At 35.8% G+C, this 21,460-nt stretch overlaps 1 protein-coding gene across 1 annotated transcript in view; it reads left to right on the forward strand.

Moving 5' to 3' along the window:
- LOC112465451 (elongation of very long chain fatty acids protein AAEL008004-like) overlaps positions 1-19,753 on the forward strand; it is a 28,126-nt gene extending 8,373 nt beyond the window's left edge. The window contains exons 2-6 of the mRNA XM_025033001.1: positions 2,306-2,378; positions 6,979-7,169; positions 14,125-14,262; positions 14,769-15,011; positions 15,537-19,753. Of these exons, the coding sequence (XP_024888769.1) occupies positions 2,318-2,378; positions 6,979-7,169; positions 14,125-14,262; positions 14,769-15,011; positions 15,537-15,896 (993 nt within the window). The 5' untranslated portion in view covers positions 2,306-2,317 and the 3' untranslated portion in view covers positions 15,897-19,753. The remainder of the gene's footprint in view (positions 1-2,305; positions 2,379-6,978; positions 7,170-14,124; positions 14,263-14,768; positions 15,012-15,536) is intronic.
- The last annotated feature ends 1,707 nt before the right edge of the window (positions 19,754-21,460 follow it).

The raw sequence follows: 21,460 nt of genomic DNA on the forward strand, positions 1-21,460 counted from the left end.
AGAAAACTTGATACGAATTTTTGGATCAAAAGAAAGCTTTATTAAATATTTTATGTAATGTAATTTGTTTTGTACTATTTATGTATTTATTATAGAAAAATCAAGTTGTGCCGAATTAATGAATTTGCCGGACTATCGGAATGTAAGAAATATAGGAGGTATACATAAATAAAATAATTGTGTATTTTGAAACTTCTGATTTTACTAATAATTTATCATATCATTCATCTAGCATAGCCCTTTTAATAGTGTTAGAATTAATAAGATATTGTACTATATTTGAATGTCTACTTAATCACCTCATTTAGAAACGAACACTGCGCTTGCATACTTACAATCTGCTATTTTATATTAATTATTAAAGCGACAAAATTGGCATTTGTGTGTGTGGTGTGTGTGTGTGTATGTGTGTGTGTGTGTGTGTGAGAGAGAGAGAGATTTTTATTGAGCAAATCAATTAACATGTTTATATTTAACATTGAAAATGATGTAATATAACTAATTATAATGTAATACTAATAATATAATTAATTACTCGGATATGTTGAAATATGTTGGTGTTCAAATAAGAGTTGACATGAAAAATGGCTAGAAATGCCATCGCTACGAAAAAGATTAGGGAGTATTTGCAAAAACTCCCTTTTAATTGGAATAAAATATCCTATCATTGAAAGCAGTCGTGATGAATCTACACGTCATTTTGGGTTACATAATCGTAACCTATAAACGTTATACAATAAACAAATTTCTTGACGTTTCCATTAAAAGAATATTGGCAGATAATAAACAAGGTACATAATGACCATATCACATTTCAACGTAGAAGAATAATTTCTTATTCGTGGCACAGCGCGCGAAGTCAAACTCGGCGCCGTCTTTACACCGCTTGAACAATCATCGTGCCCGCATGCACTAAGTGCACTTATCAAATATGAATTAACTACGTAACCGCACGCGTAGGTCCGTATTCACTTTAACGCGATCGAGCGCATAAATACGCCCACATATACAGTCGGTCGCGCTCGACTACGCCTACCTTCCTTACACCGAGATTAGAGCTCAGTGTGTCAATGGCAAACGTCATCGCGGTCGTCGGTTTCAATGAAGATATTCGACGAAATGTTAGCTTGAGCACATTCTACGGGTGACCGTTACTTCGACCTACTAACAGACGGCATATTTGACACACAAAATCGGGACGAGGCGTGAGCGTATTAAGAAAATCGCACGTGAATTCGCTCGGAAGGAAATTAGCTCGGGATAGTCGATAAATCCTGTAGATGTAAAACGAAATTTAAAAGAAAAAGTAATAGCTTTGCGCTGTATCTTTATTATTGTATTATAGAAGAGACCGTTTCTTAAAACATTTTATAAAAGTTAAACAATTAGTTCTCATGTATACATTTATATACATTTTATACATTTTTGGAGCATTGCTATAATCTTGACGGAGTATTCTCAGATGATAGTTATACTTGTTATTCACAAAAGTATAAGAGACAAGTCACAAGCGGACGTATTCTTTGGAATTGATTGATTTTTCCGGTTTATTTCAGAATCATATATGATTCAAACAAAAACATCGATAGACAAAGGAAAGCCCTTCTTTTTCGTTCGCTATCAATGCTAGTCATAATTGAAATATATTTCTATGCGACCTTAAAGGTTTCATTGAATTATGAAATTTTCAGCGATGGCTCTTAGCGAAACTTCTCTTTCCTCCGCGCCTTTATGGGAATTTCACTTAACACAACGTATACTGTGTATACCTTCATAGGTTTCATTCAGAATCGTTACTAACACGCGCGAGAGAGAAATAAAAGAGTCATCGTTTTCTAGTCAATGAAAGCATTGAGAATATTGCAAATATGTGTTCAAAGGAAACGATAGAATTGACTTCATTAGCATCATACTGATTTTAATATACATATATTATATTGAAACGTGTCGTTCTAAGTGCGTTATCCTTGACCGTACTTCGTTGGAACACTGTAAATCCAAGTGTGTTATTTCTACACACATAAACGTTTAAAAATTACAGATTTGACTGAAGCTCGTTTCACACACATGTTTTGTTGCGTGTTAAATTAACGCATTTAATCGTATTACATTGAAAAATTAATACGTTCAAATGACGTGATTTAAAAAAAAAATTTTAACCGTGTCAAATGACGTGATTTAAAACGGCAAGAAATGTGTAAGAAGAACTTCAGTTAAAATAACACACTTGGATTTGCAGTGAAAAAGCGTTGCTCTCTCGAAAGCAAAATACGAAAAAATAATTCTTATTATACTTCACTTTCAGATACTGTTCAAGATGACGAGCGCAGTGACGAGCCTGGTGCATAGTTATAGGGACCTTATGGACAATCAGTCCGGTAAGTCCGATATATTTCAATTCTAACATACTTTAACTCCCGCATCCAAGATCCCCCCGATATCTTTTTTATACATAATTCCATTCTATACATAAATTCTAATGTAGAATGTGCTTGTTTTTTTCACGAATTCATAAACTAACGAAAAAAATTAAATGAGTAGAATATCAATTCTTTACCTATAGACCTATACCATTAGGATAGAGCTTTACAAATACGCGTTACCATTCCGAAACGTTCTCTCGAAACAAGTTTCGAAAACTCGTTCGCTGTTACCATTCGAAAATTGGCTTTCACGGACAAATAGACGCGACCGTAAAAATGGATTGTTTCTCTGCAGAAGATCTCGCAGAATGCTGCTAAATTATTAAAAATGGAAAATTACCAACGTCGTGATCGATATTGTTGGCGGCGAAACGTTGACAAAACTGGAATTAATGCATGAGATGCATAGACATTTTTTCATGCGCAGTATATACTCGAATTCTGATGACATTTTCCCTGAACGACGATCGCGATAATGTTGCCATTTGACACATCGAATTCTAATCTCGGCATAAGGAAGTAACGCCACTAAAAGCTATTTGAGCTGTAGAATCGAATGACGGTAAAAAATGTTCGTTCCACTTTTGACAAGACTTGATAAATTCACGAGATTGAAAAGTAGCCCATCAAGTAATACATTCTATGTTGACACATTGCGTCAATGAGCCACGTGAATTAATGTAATCAACACACGGTGAAATGTGTTTATGCGCGCCGTTCTTTTCTTACCGGCATTATGTAACAGCCAGTAGTTTCGCAAATATGGTAATAGGGGAGAGATAAAGTAAAGGACATTTATGTAACGCGGCTTATTAAATGGTCCAGTATTGGATGTTTAATTAGATGACGTAACGTTCGCGTACGCGATATGTTGACGGACAAGGAAGAAAGGGGATCGCGCATCTCGCCCCGATGTTTTCTCGCCGATCGGATGACCGTGTACGAGAGAGGCCGTACAAATTTGCTCGAGAGGTCGGATGAACGACGACGAGAAGCTCTTCTCGACGGAAATCCCGCGCGTATTACAACCGAAATTTCAACGATTCCGAGAGTCTGTTTACCGCGCGTATTTTCACGGCGACGAGAACCCTCCCTCCCTCCAGCCCCCCTTCCTCTCCCCCCCTTCGGAATCTTCCGGCGTGGGGCGAGTCAATATCGTGTCGTAACGGCCGGCAAGCGTTCCGTTTCTAATTTCTCCGAGAGCCATTCGGGGAATCCTTGACCCCCGTTTTCCATACGAGTCACTCGGCAGTTCCTGTTTCGACATCTTTCGCGATATTCGCGTGCAATGGCGAGATACGATAGCGAAAACGAAACTCCCAGTAATTTTGATAGAATATCTTATCCGTTTGTCTCTTTGCAGTTTAATTTTGAGAATAAATTATTTTTATTGCTAATAACTGGACATATTTACAGCCGCTGAAGTAAATTTATGTCACTTTAAGCTCTATTAGGTAATTGCCGCTGTACGTAATTTCATGTACGTTATTTTATATCTTTAGGAAGGCAGATGACTTTTAATTCGTATTTATGATTATTGCGATTATCTAACGCTAAATTTTCCGCCACTTAATCCCTTCAACTATGCACTTTCGTGTCCCAGGCGTTTTTCAGTATGTTAATAGCTTTGAAAAATTCCCCCAAAATTGTTATAATATCTTTATACCTTCGACTAAAAACCAATGTAAAGAAATTTAAAATATTTTTTAAAATATTTTTTTTAAGTTCATCAAAATGAGCGTTTAAAAGATCAAGAACTTATTTAAAAAAATTGTTTTGATCCGGACGTGAATTTGACTCGTGTCTCCCAGTTAGACGTCATACCCTAAAATCGCCGGTGAATTATAATATATCTTCCAGTATACTTAGAAAGAAAAAATTTATTCAAATTAGCCGACCAAAAATTCACAAACGATTAAAAAGACTTTTACGAGATATGATTTGCAATTTATATTCTAAATTATTTCGAATATCCGGGTCCTCGCGAGCAAATTGTTAAAGAAGAGAGAAATCAGTAAAAATAAAATGCTTCGTAGCAAAAAACGGTTAAACACGAAAGGTTATCTTATGACAGTTATGACAAACTTTTTTATATGTTTATTAGCGTGACTAAAATAGAATTATGGAAGATAATTAAAAGATCGATCTTGAATCACGCAATAAACCACACACGTTTGCCGGAGCCAATTGCCGGGGCATCCCTGGTATACGCCTATTCCAGAGGAATTGAAAGAGAGCTAACGTAAATAATGGACGTTCGTCTGTGGCGTCAATACGGCGTTGACGGGGTAAGATCGGCGTTATCTTTAATTGGGGCGTGACGAGAGCAAGAAAATTGCACCGTCGTCCGACATTTCGCCGCGACGCGACGCGTCTTGAAATCGATGAAAACAGTAATCCGCTAGTGTGGCGACCGATATAATATTTTTTTCCTTCTTTTTTTCCTCATTATTAATGCGGAGGGAAGGAGAAAAGGCTTTCGTGTCACGCGGAAAAACAGCTGTAAGTAACTCCGACGAAGTGGCGTCGACGTCGCGGGTATCGGTTGGCGACTCGTATTTTCCCGCTAATACCGTAGGCCGTACAGACGCGGAGGCGCCTGCCGTTGCTCGGTCGTTGCGACGACGGGCCGCCCTTTTGCCGCATTGTTGATTTCGTCAAAGTCCTCCGCGAAGGGTATTACGTAACGGCCGAATAGACGCGGATAGACGAAATTCGATGCAATATTCACCGTCGCCTAAGCGCTTCGCTTTGTCATTACAGGTTGCGTGCTTCGTAACTCGCCTGCTTGCACCCATACTTTCCTTTCCGATACCAACCGGCGGCGTGCGCTTGTTATTGGGACACCGCATCGCTCTCGCGTCGCTTTTTTTCCTAATCGATTAGTGGAGCAAAACTTCCGTGTGTATCTGACTTTCCTACGTCAATATCGATGTCAAGAGACGCGACAGTGTCTCGCGCCGAATACATAAATCTTTTAAGTCAAGATTCAACGCGCTTGGATGTTTTGAAACCGTCAACGCCGAGTCAACGCCTCGTAATCGTAAATTAAACGATCAAATTGGCTCGTTAATTATCAACAGCGTGAACTGTTAAAACCGAAGCATAATATCGACGATAAGCCGCGTCGCATCGTCAGCGTGTATAATCGAGTCGTCAATCAATTGTGTATTGACCAAGAGCTCAAGCTGAAGAATGTTGAAAAAAAGCAGAGAGAAAGGGAGAGAAGAGAGAGAGAGAGAGAGAGAGAGAAAATTGTTCCACGTATCAGTCTCGTATCCGTCGGGTCGCACGAGTGCGAGGGCAATTTAGCGGAAGGCGACTGCTCACTCATTCGCGCCTCGTGCACGCACTCGCGCCTTTTTCTGCTTCCTCGTCGTCGAGGGTGGATAGAAAAATGACGATGGCTACTTTCTAAGCTGCTCGGAAGACCGAACGTGTTACTGCATGAAAATCATCGCTCGGGATAATAATTCTCTTTCACAGGCGCGCGATTTAGAAATATTTTGATTCTGAAAGAAGACGCGCGCGAAACTGGTAGGACAACCGATCTGACATTTCTGCTAAATTTCCCTCGTAGTTGATACCCTGCGTTACAACATCGGCAGATTCGAACGCGCACTTGTCGACAATGGTGTAATAAATTCTCGTCCGCAACGGTACTTCCTGTCGCCAGTTACGAATTTTGACCCCGTTACAGGTGCGTGTCGCGGCGAAACATTGCATAATGCGGAGACAACTTTTAAATTGTCATCGCATGCTCTACTTTCCAATGTATATGATATACAGTAGACTCCCCTTCATATAACACGACGGAAAATTTTTAATATTCGTTTGTTTCAAAGTGAAATAAGAAATATTTTACTGTTACACCTTTAATATTTATTTTTAACATTTTTTTTTTTTTATAAACTTACATCTTTTATAAATGTTTCCACATGCATACATGATCTACATACACGGAGAAAATTTTATAGTAAATATTACTATGGTGTCGCACTAGCTGCGGACCATCAAGACGCACAAGTTTAAATGCTATAATCTTATATATAGTAAAATTACTATGTCCATAGCATTTAGTGCTACGATCATAGCATTTAATGCTATAATTATAGCATTGAATGCTATGATCGTAGCATGAAATGCTATGGACATAGTAATTTTACTATAAGACTATAGCATTTAAACTTGTGCGTTTTGATGGTCCGCAGTTGGTGCGACAGCATAGTAAAATTTAATATAAAATTTTCTCTGTGTATGTATAATCTATGTAACTCATATATATATATATATATATATATATATATATATATATATATATATATAACACGGAACGCATCCCTCGTGTTACACGGAGGTCTACTGTACATTATTACGAAACGTCGATACTCCGCGAGGAGCGGAAGTTTCGCTTTGTTCTTGCGCCGGCTTTCCCTAAAATCTCATCTGCTTCCTTTCTCAAATGACTTCACGCGCAAACTTTCCGCGACTTCTTTTCGTATGTGATTAAACAGTTTCTTGCTTTTCTAATGTTATACGTTCTCTCTGTTTCCAGATTCCAGGGTGAACGATTGGGTGATGATGAGCAGTCCCTTCCCAACCGTGGCGATATGCCTGTCGTACGCTTACTTTAGCAAGATTCTGGGACCGAAACTGATGGAAAATAGAAAGCCTTTCGATCTTCGGGGGGTCCTTATAACGTATAACTTCCTACAGACCCTCTTTTCCACGTGGATATTCTACGAGGTTTGTTTCTCTTACGTTATTTCTCTAACACCGGTTTTATCGCTATAGAGGAATTAACACAATAGGGGGTTTATTGTAACTACACACGACGAAATTCCTATAAATAGAAACTTCCACGTACACAAACATGTTATATTAATAATTCAAGATTAAATATGAATTAAGTAAAAGTAATTGCAATATACGAGATCTTTTAAATAAAATTGAATTAGATATCTCAAATTTGTTCACGCTCAAAAATAATTCATTTTATATCCGTTAATAAATATTGGAGTAACAGTTTTCGTCAAAATTCACGATCCACGATCGTTCGCGTTGAACGGAGTCGACGAGATTACTCCTTTTATAAATCCGTAATCGCGGCGATTCGACCGCGATTGTCTTCCCGCGCGGCGATCAACAGGGAATTGCCTTCAATTATTCCTCCTCCGCCTTTTGTTTCGACATGGTCACAATAACTGCCGTTGGCTCGATCAGGCAACAGCCTGCGGTTCCGAAGGATTACTTCGAGGGAAATCGCGATCTCCCGAGTTAAAATAATATCCTATCGAAAAGAAACAAACTTGCCGAGTGCTAAAAGCACTTCGAGATAAAACACCAATAAGTCACTGTTCTGAAGCGCCAAATAAATATTTCTTTCCATCATTAACTTTTTTTCTATCTCTCAATTTATTCATTTACTATCTTTTTAATTTATACTCATTTGATATCTAGATTATGTGGCGTGCATGAATGACACGTTCTGATAATATATATACGCGATTATCGGACAATGAAACTTTTCATAAACATGTATCCTGGTCGCGATTGAAATGTTTTATTGTTGTATTTTCCAACACGGTGATATTGGAATAACAAGGACAATGGAATTCGGTTAAAAATATGCCGACTCGTGGACTTAATTATTGTCTGCGAACGCAAATGGAATTTGCTCAATCGAATGTCTATTGCTATATCACTCGCAATAATCAACGTACATTACGTATTTATTAACGAAACGTACATATTTATCAATATTGTAATTCGATCGAGACGTATTTCCTATAATCAGGTCAACATCTAGGTCAACTTTCTATAATATCATGTTCTACTTCGGAAAAATTTTTAACACTTAATTTCTGCGTCCATTATCGTGAATAATTTGAAGCAACAGAGATAATGTTGCAAAATACAAAACTAACTTTTAATGCAATTTAAAAGATTTAATTTGCTTGAAAAATTACAACTGACGTCATTGAAGAAGTTATATTTTTGCTAATGCAATGTATTTGTACGTTGATTATTCTATGAATTGTATATATGATTATATGAATGTGTGTATGTAGTTATATATCTCCCACACTTCCGGACTTGACCGATTGGCGTGGATATAATATTTAAAGGCGTGCATGCTAATTATATCTGGGCCCGCGTAGTCAATATTGCGTACACATATCGCGGTACAGTTACGCGAATGCGAACATGTTATCGGTGTCACGCGGAAATGATTAAAAATGTTATCACCTCAAAAAAAAGATAGGTCACGGTAATGGCCAAAAAAACGCCTTTGATCTTTTTTTATATCAAAGTTATTAAGAAGATATGAAAGAATTAAGAAAAGATATGTCACGAAACGTGTCATATATTACATGATGATTACAAAAAACCACATCTATCTTGTATCGATATGAATTTGAAATAAAAGAGAGAGAAAAAGATATCCGCACTAAACAGTTTGTATATTATTACTTTCAGGGAAATTATTTTAAAAAACATATAAATTAAAATTATAATATATTATAAATATATATAATATGATATAAAATATATACAATATATATGCAATATAATATTTTCTTTAAGAATATTTTTTGAAAAAATTAGGCAAAAGAAGATACTGAATAAGTTTAATATTTTATAGAAGTTCTCACGAAATAATACAAAAGAAGCACTTGTTCTTACTTATTCTCACTTCTTTTCTTTTTTTGTCAATTTTTCATAAATCTTTACTTCATATAAATTGATATTTTACATCTTGTACTTTCCATTAAATTTTATTTTGTATATATTTTACAAACTACCTTTAACCTGTCATAATCTTCTACAGTATTTAATTGTAAGACGAGTTTATCGAATTATTTTTTCTAATTTTCCTATTTTTTACTCATTTTTATTGCGAGGCTATTCTAGAGTTAGGACCGATATCACAGTCTCCGATTAACGTGAATACAGGTATAGTATAACTGAAAGAGATTAATGTTTCTTAAAATTCTCGTATCAAGTATTTCATTAAATGACAAAACGAGATTCTTGCATCTAATCGTAAGATTTTTTTTATATTTTATATTACTTTTCGAAATAATTTTAAAAATTGCTTATATATATATATATTAAAAAGTGTTCAAGAAAAAATTTATAAACTGTAATTAGATTTTATTTCATTTGCAATAGACAATAGTCGTCTTGTATAAAAAAAAACTTTAATTAAGCGGATTGACGTCATAAACATGCTTAAGTATTTCATTTAAATTCAGTGAAGCTATACATTTGGAGACCTACAAGAAGAACTATGTACCGTATATCATTTAGGTCTACGAACGTCAAATGAATAAATTAGAGAATCTGGTAGTATAATCGACTTATGTCAATACGACCGAATAAGTTGAATTGGCGGTAACTTTCGTTTGAACGGAAAATATCTAAGTATTCGTTTAGAATCAATTCAAAAATGTATGTAAAACGAAGAAACCGCGTTCATTTTGAGAAGTGCTGATTCACATTCTAATAAATTATGTCACAACTATAATCACGCCACATAACGGACTTTGACATTTGATTCTAAACTAAGGGCCGATATCACAGTCTTCGATTAAGGACGTTCTCTCGTCCTTATACTATAGAGAATATCGATTTTCTTAGGATTTTCTTGAAACTGGGAATATACGTTAATTTAGGTGTGCTTTATGCGTGGTATAAATTTCAGTACCTTTTCCGATATAAAAAATCAAGATACTGAGCCTCAAAATTTCAACTTTTACTAATGAAAAGGTTTTCCAGGCCAACCGGTAAGAGATACGTTGGCCAAGAGGACCAAAGTTGCTCCTCTCGTCGAGTTCTATAAGGAAAAAATGTCAAAACTAAAAAAAATTAAATTAAAAAGTTTTTTTTTGAAACTTTGAGGCTCAGTATCTTTATTTTTTATACCGGAAGAGGTATTGAAATTTATACCACGCATAAAACACACCTAAATTAACGTATATTCACAATTTCAAGAAAACCCTAAGAAAATCGATTTTCTCTAGTATAAGGACGAGAGAACGTCCTTACTCACTCTTCGTCTCTTTCAAGGGGGACAGTTAGAAAGAGATGCAGAGTGAGTTTAATCGGAGGATCACGTTAATCGGAAACTGTGATATCGGCCCTTAGTTTAGAATCAAATGTCAAAGTCCGTAATGTGGCGTGATTATAGTTGTGACATAATTTATTAGAATGTGAATCAGCACTTCTCAAAATGAACGCGGTTTCTTCGTTTTACATACATTTTTGAATTGATTCTAAACGAATACTTATAGCGTTTTTCTTTGGCAGAACTGGTGCGCACTCAGTGCACATTAAAGCCGTTGTACACAAATCAACGTAATGTGTATTTTTAATATAAACGGGTTAAATCATGAAATCCTCAATATTCTTTATTGCACTATTTGGTAAAATATGTACTGGCTATTTTATCAGTCGAAATATTTGCATTTTACTTTAAATATTAGAGATTAAATCAGTGTACAACGGCCTTAATGTGCACTGAGTGCGCATCAGTTCTGCCAATGAAAAACGCTATTAGATATTTTCCGTTCAAACGAAAGTTACCGCCAATTCAACTTATTCGGTCGTATTGACATGAGTCGATTATACTAACAGATTCTCTAATTTATTCATTTGACGTTCGTAGACCTAAGTGATATACGGTACATAGTTCTTCTTGTAGGTCTCCAAATGTATAGCTTCACTGAATTTAAATGAAATACTTAAGCATGTTTATGACGTCAATCCGCTTAATTAAAGTTTTTTTTTATACAAGACGACTATTGTTTATTGCAAATGAAATAAAATCTCATTACAGTTTACAATTTTTTTTTGAAACTTTTTAATATATATATATATATAAGCAATTTTTAAAATTATTTTGGAAAGTAATATGAAATATAAAAAAAATCTTACGATTAGATGCAAGAATCTCGTTTTGTCATAATAAAATACTTGATGCGAGAATTTTAAGAAACATTAATCTCTTTCAGTTATACTATACCCTATACCTGTATTAAATTACTGAAAGGATATTACGCACGTATAATTTTACATAGGTATTAGGTACATAAGTCGAACGAACACACGCGATAAATGATAATCAATTCCGCGATTAAATCAATTTTTGCATATCGCTCACAACATGACCGATTCTGCGAAGTTTGTTATCGTATTTGGCGTATATTCGGTGAAACACGGATTAACGGCGACCGTTAGTTCTTAGGCCCGGTCTACAATTAGTCGTATGTCGGAGTCGGATGTCGCAACGTAGCCGATGGTCCAATGAGAGAATTTCTTTTTTGGAAACGAATTTTCCTCGTTGAACCATCGGCTACGTTGCGACATCCGACTCCAACATACGACTGATTGTAGACCGGGCCTTAAGCGGCAATTTCTAGCAGTATTCAACGATCGATGAGCAATGCAAAATGTCGAGCTGAATCGATAAAAAGAATTCATAGCTTCGCGAACGATAGATATTTTACGACGCGTAAAATTGCCATTTATCCCTTTGGAAGTTGGAACGGTCGGAAGTCGAGCTATACTCGACCATCACATTTTATACCAGCAACTCGAATGTCGAGTGTTCGACATGGATATTTCTAAGAATTTATTGTATTTTTTTAAATGTTATTAAATCTTCAAATATAACGACGCATTATAATAAAATCCAGTGTTTTCGGAAATAAAAGGTTTGTATTTAATTATCGAGTTGTTGGAACGAAATGTTGATATTTATTGTAGAATGCAAGAGGTTAATTATGCCTATTGCAATCGTGTAACGGTAAACCTAACTTGATAAGGTCGTACAAGTGTCGTAAGCTATAAGAGAATATCCTGTAAGACCAGATGTTACACATCGCTCTATAACTCTACTTGCAAATTATACAGAAAGGAAATCAGTAAAAAGACAGAAAAGTTTTGATCTTTTTAACCGTTATCAATTTTTACTTTCCTAAATAATATAGCACAAAATAATATTTACAATTTTATACAATATTTTAATTAAGGAAGTATTCTGGTGTGAGAAAATTAAGTCGTAGAAAAAGTTACTTTTTTATGAATTTTTTGTAGGAAAACGAAAAAAAGCGAGTACATTAAACTTTGCATGTTCTTTTAACCTTATTTTAAGAATATATTTTAATTTTTTAAGTAACAAAAATGTTCTTTTTTATGTTATATCCTAGTCACTAGGAACTCGCAAGAAAAAACGTATATATGGACGGTGTAAATGATTCTAGGTGTTCTAGATATCTGAAACGCAAAAATAAAACATTTTCTCATTCAGAAGAAGTGTGGCTATCGTCCGAATAAACATTATACGTTTATTAGTTTATTAGTTTTTCTTATAAATAAAATACTAACAATCATCATTCTTTTATGTTTAACATGTTTCAAATATTTTACGCATATTTGAAATGAGTGTTTAAATTTCTTTCTCTCGTTTCTTCATTTTTATTTCGCAAAGCAACTGAATCCGATAGCATGACATCATATTCCGTTCAGATACATATTATCGCATTGAAACAAAAATAAGTATGAAGAAATAATTTAAAAACAGTGTTAAAAATTCGTTTAAACTTGAGTGGAAGATGTGCCGAGCGAAGGTGTGTAACGTAACCACAGCTAACGAACCAATATTTATTCGCAATTTTCCAAGCAAATTACCAATCCTTGAATCAAATGATATATTGATGTCTACTTCAAACTCGTGAGTATTATCAATGTTGAATTGCTGACAGTGACAGATAAAAAAAATTACACAAGTGAAGTACGTAAAGAAATCTCGACATCCGTGTGTAATTTTTTTTTTTTGCTCTTTCGAGTATCACATATGATTATTCAATTCGTTCGATCTTCCACATTTAAATCTCAGTTAAAAATGGATTGTGATTCGATAGTTACGTAATTGAATGCGATTAAGGATCGGTATAAATGAGAGTGGGGAGTGTAAGATTAATTTACTTCGCAAACATAATGGTCGTCCTTTCGACGCGCAACAGATTATAACTCCGGAGTATAATTGGAACCATTTAGCGAATTAATTCCACGCTCGCAATGACCTCGTGAACGTGTCTGACGCCTTTCAACCACGCGAATCCATTCTTAAATTCAAGGAAATTCAGTTAAACAAACCGTTAACTCAAAAATTACATATGTCCGTCTGCCGGACGTGTATACATGCGCTTGCTTGCATTTCTATCTTTTTCACACGTTTTTAAACACGTTTCAAAAAACATTGAAACATGCGCATAATTTGAATAATAAATTTTCGCGAAAAAACCTTGTTCATCAGCTAACTTGATTCGAGTTTTATAATTTTAATAGTGCATAAATTTATGAATTACAAACATTTTTTGCGCTAAATGTAAATTATACGTTCTATTTCAAAAAAGCAAACTTTTATTTTATATCACATCAAAGTTAAACAGTTAAAATTAAAATTTATGTGTATCTTTTTACTGGTTTTCCTTATTGCATAATTTGCAAGCAAAGTGAAATATGATTTTAATCCCGATTTTAGGTGCAATTATAATTGATAATCTTCCAAGATAATCTTCTCTCGCGTTTCATAACACGTGTCTAATGATTATGTCGCGGGAACTCACACATAAAAGACTTTATTGTTGCTACAAGCAGCGTAATCAAATGGTTCGAATATTCATTGTTTCAGTATCTTATGAGCGGTTGGGCGAAAGGTTACAGCTTCCGATGCCAACCGGTGGATTATTCGTCCAGCCCGATGGGCCTCAGAATGGCAAGAACCTGCTGGTGGTACTACTTTAGCAAATTTACCGAGTTCTTCGATACGGTGAGTATCGATTTTCTCTTGACTTGTCGATATCGGGTAAACCGAGGAACAGATGTAAAAACATAAGTTCCACTCGATAAATTCATTTATAACTTTGGAATAAATTTTAACAAGCATCTAAAATACTTGTCGAAGATTCTTTCAATAATTTGTATAGAAAAATAGCTGGCTCCGTCTATATCTATTGCTTTATTTAATGTTTTTAAAGATATATTGAAACTTCCCAGCTTGTAGATATATTGCAACTCCACCGTTCGTTCTATTACTTTTTATTATTCTTATTAATATGAACCATCATCTCGTTATTTATAAGGGTTTTATATATTTATATAATTGTTATATATATAAGGAATATACATAGAACTTGTTAAACTTCAATCGGAATGGTATTTATTATACCATTGGAGAGTTAACGAAATAATCCGTTGGGAAAATACTTTAAGCAAAATTATCAAAATACCGAGAAAGATGAAGAGAGTAATCGAAAAGTTTGCATGATTTTTCAGCTGTTCTTTATTCTGAGGAAAAAGAACCAACACGTCTCAACGCTTCACGTAATTCATCATGGGGTAATGCCTTTTTCCGTGTGGATGGGAGTAAAATTTGCACCGGGCGGCCACAGCACATTTTTTGCCCTCCTAAACACCTTCGTACACATCGTGATGTACTTCTACTACATGGTAGCCGCGATGGGACCACAGTTCCAGAAGTATATCTGGTGGAAGAAGTATCTCACTACCATGCAAATGGTAAGTTCAGTGTTACTTCGTATTATTATGGACTTAGACGTGAAAATTGCAGCTATTACAGAACTTCATGCGCTATTATATCTTTTGTAAATAGCACTCTATTTGATATTTTGTCGACGATTGAGCGCATTTTATATTTAAAATATATTCTACATTTAAAAGATAATATTTTTTTACACAATAATGGATTTGAGGGGCCAATTTCGGATACAGTTAAAAATTTACACGCAGAAAATGTGTAACTCTTAATCATAAAAATGACCGATGTCCAATAAAATTAGTTAAATAAATGGAATTGACAAAGCGGAATAAAATGAGCCGTTGACCGAGTTCTCAATTTGCTGAAATCCCATTCACTCTGTAATCCCACTTATCTGTCTGTGTTACTACTTAGTTTCTCCAGCCTTTAAAATACATCAACATATTTCGGGCCACGGCGATTCAGCACAAATTTTGTATGCGTTGAGTTTTTATCATCGCTTTCATTATTACTTACCTGGCAGTTTATCCTTCTTCTGGTTTCAGATACAATTCGTGATGATCATGAGCCATCAGTTCCAATTGCTCTTCATCGAGTGCAACTATCCGCGCGGTTTCATGATCTGGATCGGCTTGCACGGTGTCCTGTTCCTCGGGCTGTTCTCGGATTTCTACAAGACGAAGTACACAGGCGGCACGAGGAAAAACTCCGGGAAGAAGATGCAAAACGGTACGTCCGGTGGAGGAGCTTGCATGCCGGTTTTGGATGATAACGACAGTGCGACGCACAACGGCGTGTCCTCGTACACCACGATCTACAACAAGGAGTACAACAGCTGTTACAGCAACGGCACGAACAACGGTTACGTCGCCAACAATAACATTACGGAGAAAAAACTCGCTTAGGACACGTGGGAAACTCGAACACTTTTTTCGGTGTGCCGGTCAGCTGCTCGTCTTGTCGTACCTACAATTACCGTTCGTCTATCGTGAAAAATCATTTCGCAACATGTCCACAAACTTAGGCGTGAGAAACACGAAGCCAAATTACACGCGTGTGTAAAGAGGACAAAGAGACGAGATTCTCGGATGAAAGAATGGCATGCATAAAAAACGAGACGTCTCGTTAAATATTCTGCATTGTTAGCAGAGCAGTAGTTGTGTTCACTAACATAGTATCATCGACGACAGGGCTGTTACGACGTTCGTGTTAAAAATAATAGGAAGGGAAAGGAGAAAAAAAATAAATGCTGTACTGCATGGTCGCTAGAAAAAAAAAATATTGCGGAATCTTCATTTCTGAGTTTTGGTGAGATTTGGCGTCGTTGAATTAGTGATTTGTGATCTGCCATACGAAAATAGAACATCGATAATACTATCGGAAATTGTTAATAGTACAGATAAGAACATTAGCGCAAAAAAAAAACGAGAAGACTACTTTTATGGTTTTCATATTTGACATTATAGAAACTACGCTGCGATTTATAAAAATCTTTAAATTGCGACTAGTAGTTTGTGCTAATTAGAGAGAGATCGCATTCGACGTGAATGTGAGAACAAGCTGGGTAATTAAAGCGCACACGTACATGACGAGGAATGTAGAGCATTCGTCGTTGATAATTATACAAGCAAGAACGGCGTGTTCGCTGAGCGTGCAATTTTTTTTGTACTGGTTACGTATGTATCGAATACGAGTGTGGATGTTTCTTAGTCGTACGTAATTTTTCATGGCATCTCCCATTGAGGCACATTGCTGAAACTGAACCATTTTTCTCCTCTTACTATCATTACCAACTCTGTCTCTTTTTCTAGCTCCAACTGTGTTCAGAACTCTAGTGTTCTTAAAAATTATAATCAGCGTGCAAACGAATTCGGCCAGAATATCGTACGACAGAGTTGGCTAAAATTATATTGGTAATTATAAGCTAATGATTCGTAAAAATGATCAACAAGTAATTGGAAACTGCCTCGTTTCTTTTTCCCCAACAACTGTCGAGTTTTTCTCAAGATAATTATATATCTTGCCATTATTTAATCAATTTTTCAAACATGACAACATTAAATTATTATGATCTTAAATTTACCCTGTGTTTGTTCTAAATTTTTTTTATTTTAGGTCCCCATTTATCCTATTTATAAAATGTATTTTTATTTATATATTGTCCCATATTTTGTCCGAAAATATAGCAATAATTTATTTAACATTGATAATTTCTGCTTTTTATCGCTCGTCGTTCCCTAACTTCACGGAAGCCTTACGAATTATTAGCAGCATGTATCAACGTCATCGGCTATACCTACATAATTTCCCACATATTTAATTCACTGCGTAGCTTGATTCTACTACTGACGGTACGGTGACGTCTATAGTAAGCTGCCGAAAAGAATTTGCTCGAATTTGCTTTGATCGCTTTGTATTCAAACACGAATAGCAAATGTAAGCCGCACTGCGGCTTGTTATTATCGTGCACGACGCGACACGGGCGCTTTAATCGATCGGAAAAGGTACACGGCATTCATGTCGCGAGAATCACGAAGCTCTAGTGTCGTAGAATCAAGCTTCAAGAAAGGGAGCGCGCACCGTGCTAAGCGAGTGCTCTCTTACACGCAAATCCGTAATAAGTTTTGATCACGCGGTCGCGGAGGAGCCGAACGAGTGCGAATGTGCCTCGAAGTTATGTATACACATACACGCGGATAATACTATATTCGAGGGGGAAGGGCAAATGTTTAGAGATCGTAATAGTCGCACTACAAGATTAATATATTTGTACACACTTCCTATTTTTATGAATATATTATTTATGGTGATCCAGACTTAAATAAAAATCTCTGATGATAAAACGTTTTTCTCTCGACTGTAATAAATTCAACCTCGGCTATTTTTACAGGCGAATAAGCTAAGCTCTAGCGAACGAGAGTGAGAACATTTAAACGTTATAGTCTTACATCGTGTTCGTCATAATGAGCTTCCTCATGAAAGTATACACACATCGGATGACGATTAGTCCGCGAGACAAACGGAAACGAGCGTTCGTCATCGAAAAGCGTTCGCGCATTTCTTTTTATTTATGCGTTTATACAACGAGTCTCGCATTTGTAAAACGTTTAAATCCTGCTTTATCCAAACGCGATGACTTCTTCGATTAAAACGCAGAAGCGCATATAGGGTGATGTAACTTACGTAAGTCCCCGGAATTATAAAAATGTTAAACAATGGGACTATGTATATTTAATAGATTATTACACATAGAATTAATTTATGTACGTAAACGCGTCTCCTATGTTTCTGTTTATTGCAATGCATTTCGAAATTGACATTGCGGTCGCCGATTTTGCATCGTCAATTTTGTTATTCATTTATCGAGGCTTTGCTTTGTCGCTCCGGTTTCAGTATAAGCGTAATGGTGGTCATTGTCATGTCTCCATTATAACGAAATACGAATGACAACGCATACGCATAATCTGAAAAACTGCCGTAATTGAATAAGAGCGTGCACGAAATTTCGTAAGAGGCGTGTGAATTAAAAAGCGGAAACCTAAATTAAGAGAAATATTTAGCGAGTTCTCTCAAAGCGTTGGAAGATAGAGCTTTACGTAATTTTTTTATCTTACGCACAATAAAAAAAAATGCGATAAAAAAGTAAAGTTACTTCCTAACTAGTTAGACGCCTAGATGATAGTTAGGCGTACTGTGTTACGTTACCTTAGTCTTGTTTAAGTTGTGATATTGCGGTGTAACAATACTAATTAACATGTTTAAGAAGAAAAGAAATTTGGCGAAATAAACGATGCAGCGTATTATAACTTTTTTTATGAGTATCTTCACAAATAACCGTTTTTAGCGAGAATAGTAGATCACATTAGGACTGGAAGACTAGTGAAGGATCCTGTTGCTTGACACAAAACGCACAGAATCGAAAGATTGCGCAAAACGTTTGCGTTCCTCACCGATAAACGGATTGTGAAACTGTTATTAGCAGAGATCAGGGAAATCTTCCGATTTTTTATCCTTATTAACGAACGCAATACTTTTCCTAGAATATTACTGCTTCTATATTTTGCACTTTATTAACATAAGTAAGCCAGCGAGGGCTTTTTTCTCACGCATTGACCGCACAATATTTTTCTAACGGGAAACCAGATTGACTGCAACAGCTATCTGCGATTTCGCAGTATAGCTTTAATCCTTCATAAATCTTGTTATTTATCGAGGAAATGACTATCATTATTTATGACGGGGTAATTACTAATATTAATAATATCTCATTCTTCTTATATTTCCAACAACAGTTTTACGAAACAATTCCGGAAGTTTGTATGAAATAAAACAACCGAACATACGCCGTATTTTACTTGTTTTCAAATTTATAATATTTTATTCTTAAGGTTAAAATCTTTATATTTGAATGTTTTACTAAAACAATTGTTTATATTGTTTGATTATCGATAAGTTACATGTAAGTTACATATAAAACGCAAAGATCCGCGTAGTATTTGAGGGCTGAATAATAAAGCGATACTTTTACATGTACATAACGAGCGATCTGTGCGCGTATGGTGTGCTATCACGTTTCACAATTTCATGTGTTTTCAAGCGCACTTAGTAAGATCTACCGAGAAGTGCGAGAAACTGCGACAATGAGAGAGCGTATCGCGTCATGTACCTAAACATTACGAGCTCTGTAATGATTCTCATTATATTTTTGTACATAATTGGGGAAAATTACGAGAGAATAATAAAATGATTGAAATGAAAAAAACTTGGCGTACTTAAATATATTGCGAGGAAGAGTTAATGATACGCATACAATGTGAAATTTACCTACAATTTAAAAAGAAATTTGCCATATAGTTTCGAGTTCTTTTTAAAAAAGAACATGTATAATTTATATAATTAATTAATGTTTAATTAATCATGCGTAAACGAGAATCTTCGCATACTTGAAATTTCTCGCCATACATAAAAAATTATTATTAAATAATTTTCATTAACCGAGATTATTTTGAATAACAAATATAATAAATATAATCTCAAGTATCAATTTTATATTTTACTATAAGCATAAACTAAATAAATTATTTTATATATTTATAAAATAATTTTCGTAATAAATCGTCCTTTAAATCTCCAAAAATAGAATACAATTTTTCAAGATTGATACAAATTTTTTATTTATTAATATTGATAAGACGAAATAAATGATTTTTAAATTTCTGCAGATAATTATTTTTGGTAGCGCGAAGTGCTGCAATAGCAGAAAATGGCATCTCTTATTTTGGATATTTGCAACATTATTTAAATATTACAAAAAGTGCAATTAATGTAGCTAATTACAAAACAATGATTAATTCATCCATTTTTCCGATTGAGTGAAAAAATTACGTGATATATTCATATAATCTTTTATTTTTTTCCTATGTATAACCATAATTCATCTTCAATTTCCCTTGATTCGCTATACTCATTCAATCACGGGCAGAAACGAGTAATCGCAAAAAGTAGTTTAAAAAGTAACAAATAATAAATAGATACAATACATTACTCACCCTGTAGTCGCTTCGCCGTCGCCGTCTCCCCGGGCCTTTCCCCCTTCCGTCGACAACATGGCTGTTCCCCCGCGGCACTCGCGCAACATTCACGAAAACGCGGTCGGTTGCGATCACGCGCGCGCTGATCGCGAAAATACAACGATCGCGCGATACTTTGCACGGCACTCCCGACGTTAATCGCGCGCGACACGCACTTTGCCGCGTCAACACGGAGGATCGACGCGATTAAGTTTACGGTCGACCGAGGTGCGCTAACGATCCGTTCGTTCGATAAATAACGCGAGCAACAACGGAGGAAGTTCGAAAGCTCGTGCCAACTTCACGCGCCACGGGATACCGCCGCGGCGATGCTACACCCTTGTGCACTTTGTAACTTTCTTCGATCGATCTCCACTCTTCGAGATAAATGATATGAACAACTTCTACTGCTGTCTCGATCTTTGCTATGCTTATCTTACGTTGCAACGTGAAGGAAAGTACAAAATAAAAAGTACAAACTTATTATATCTATGGAATATGCGACGTGGCCGTCGCTTATTTCTCGATCGCTCGCAGGCTTCGATCGAGTCAATTTCGCGGAACGCGGATTTAAAAGCGAATCCCTGACGAATAAACGTTGAATTTGTACCGCGCGATTATCGGACATTGAGATATAAGACGCTAGTTACACTAATTACTCACTAATTGAACGCGTCACGTCGGTAGTCGCCGTTCGGCCCGGAACTGAGTGCGTACCGCTTCGTTTCTCGTTCCGTGTCCCCGAGACTCCATTAACGACGTGAATTTTGTAAGGGACGGCGGCAACTTCACCCTCGATACGACGCGAGTCAGTTCAGCAATCAAAATTCAATGCTACTCGCGTGGAGATATAAAACGCGGCACTTAATTATATATTTTTAATTATTATTAATAATTTC

The sequence above is a fragment of the Temnothorax curvispinosus genome, unplaced genomic scaffold (assembly GCF_003070985.1).
Source record: "Temnothorax curvispinosus isolate PA1 unplaced genomic scaffold, ASM307098v1 QBEX01015206.1, whole genome shotgun sequence".
NCBI lineage: Eukaryota > Metazoa > Arthropoda > Insecta > Hymenoptera > Formicidae > Temnothorax > Temnothorax curvispinosus.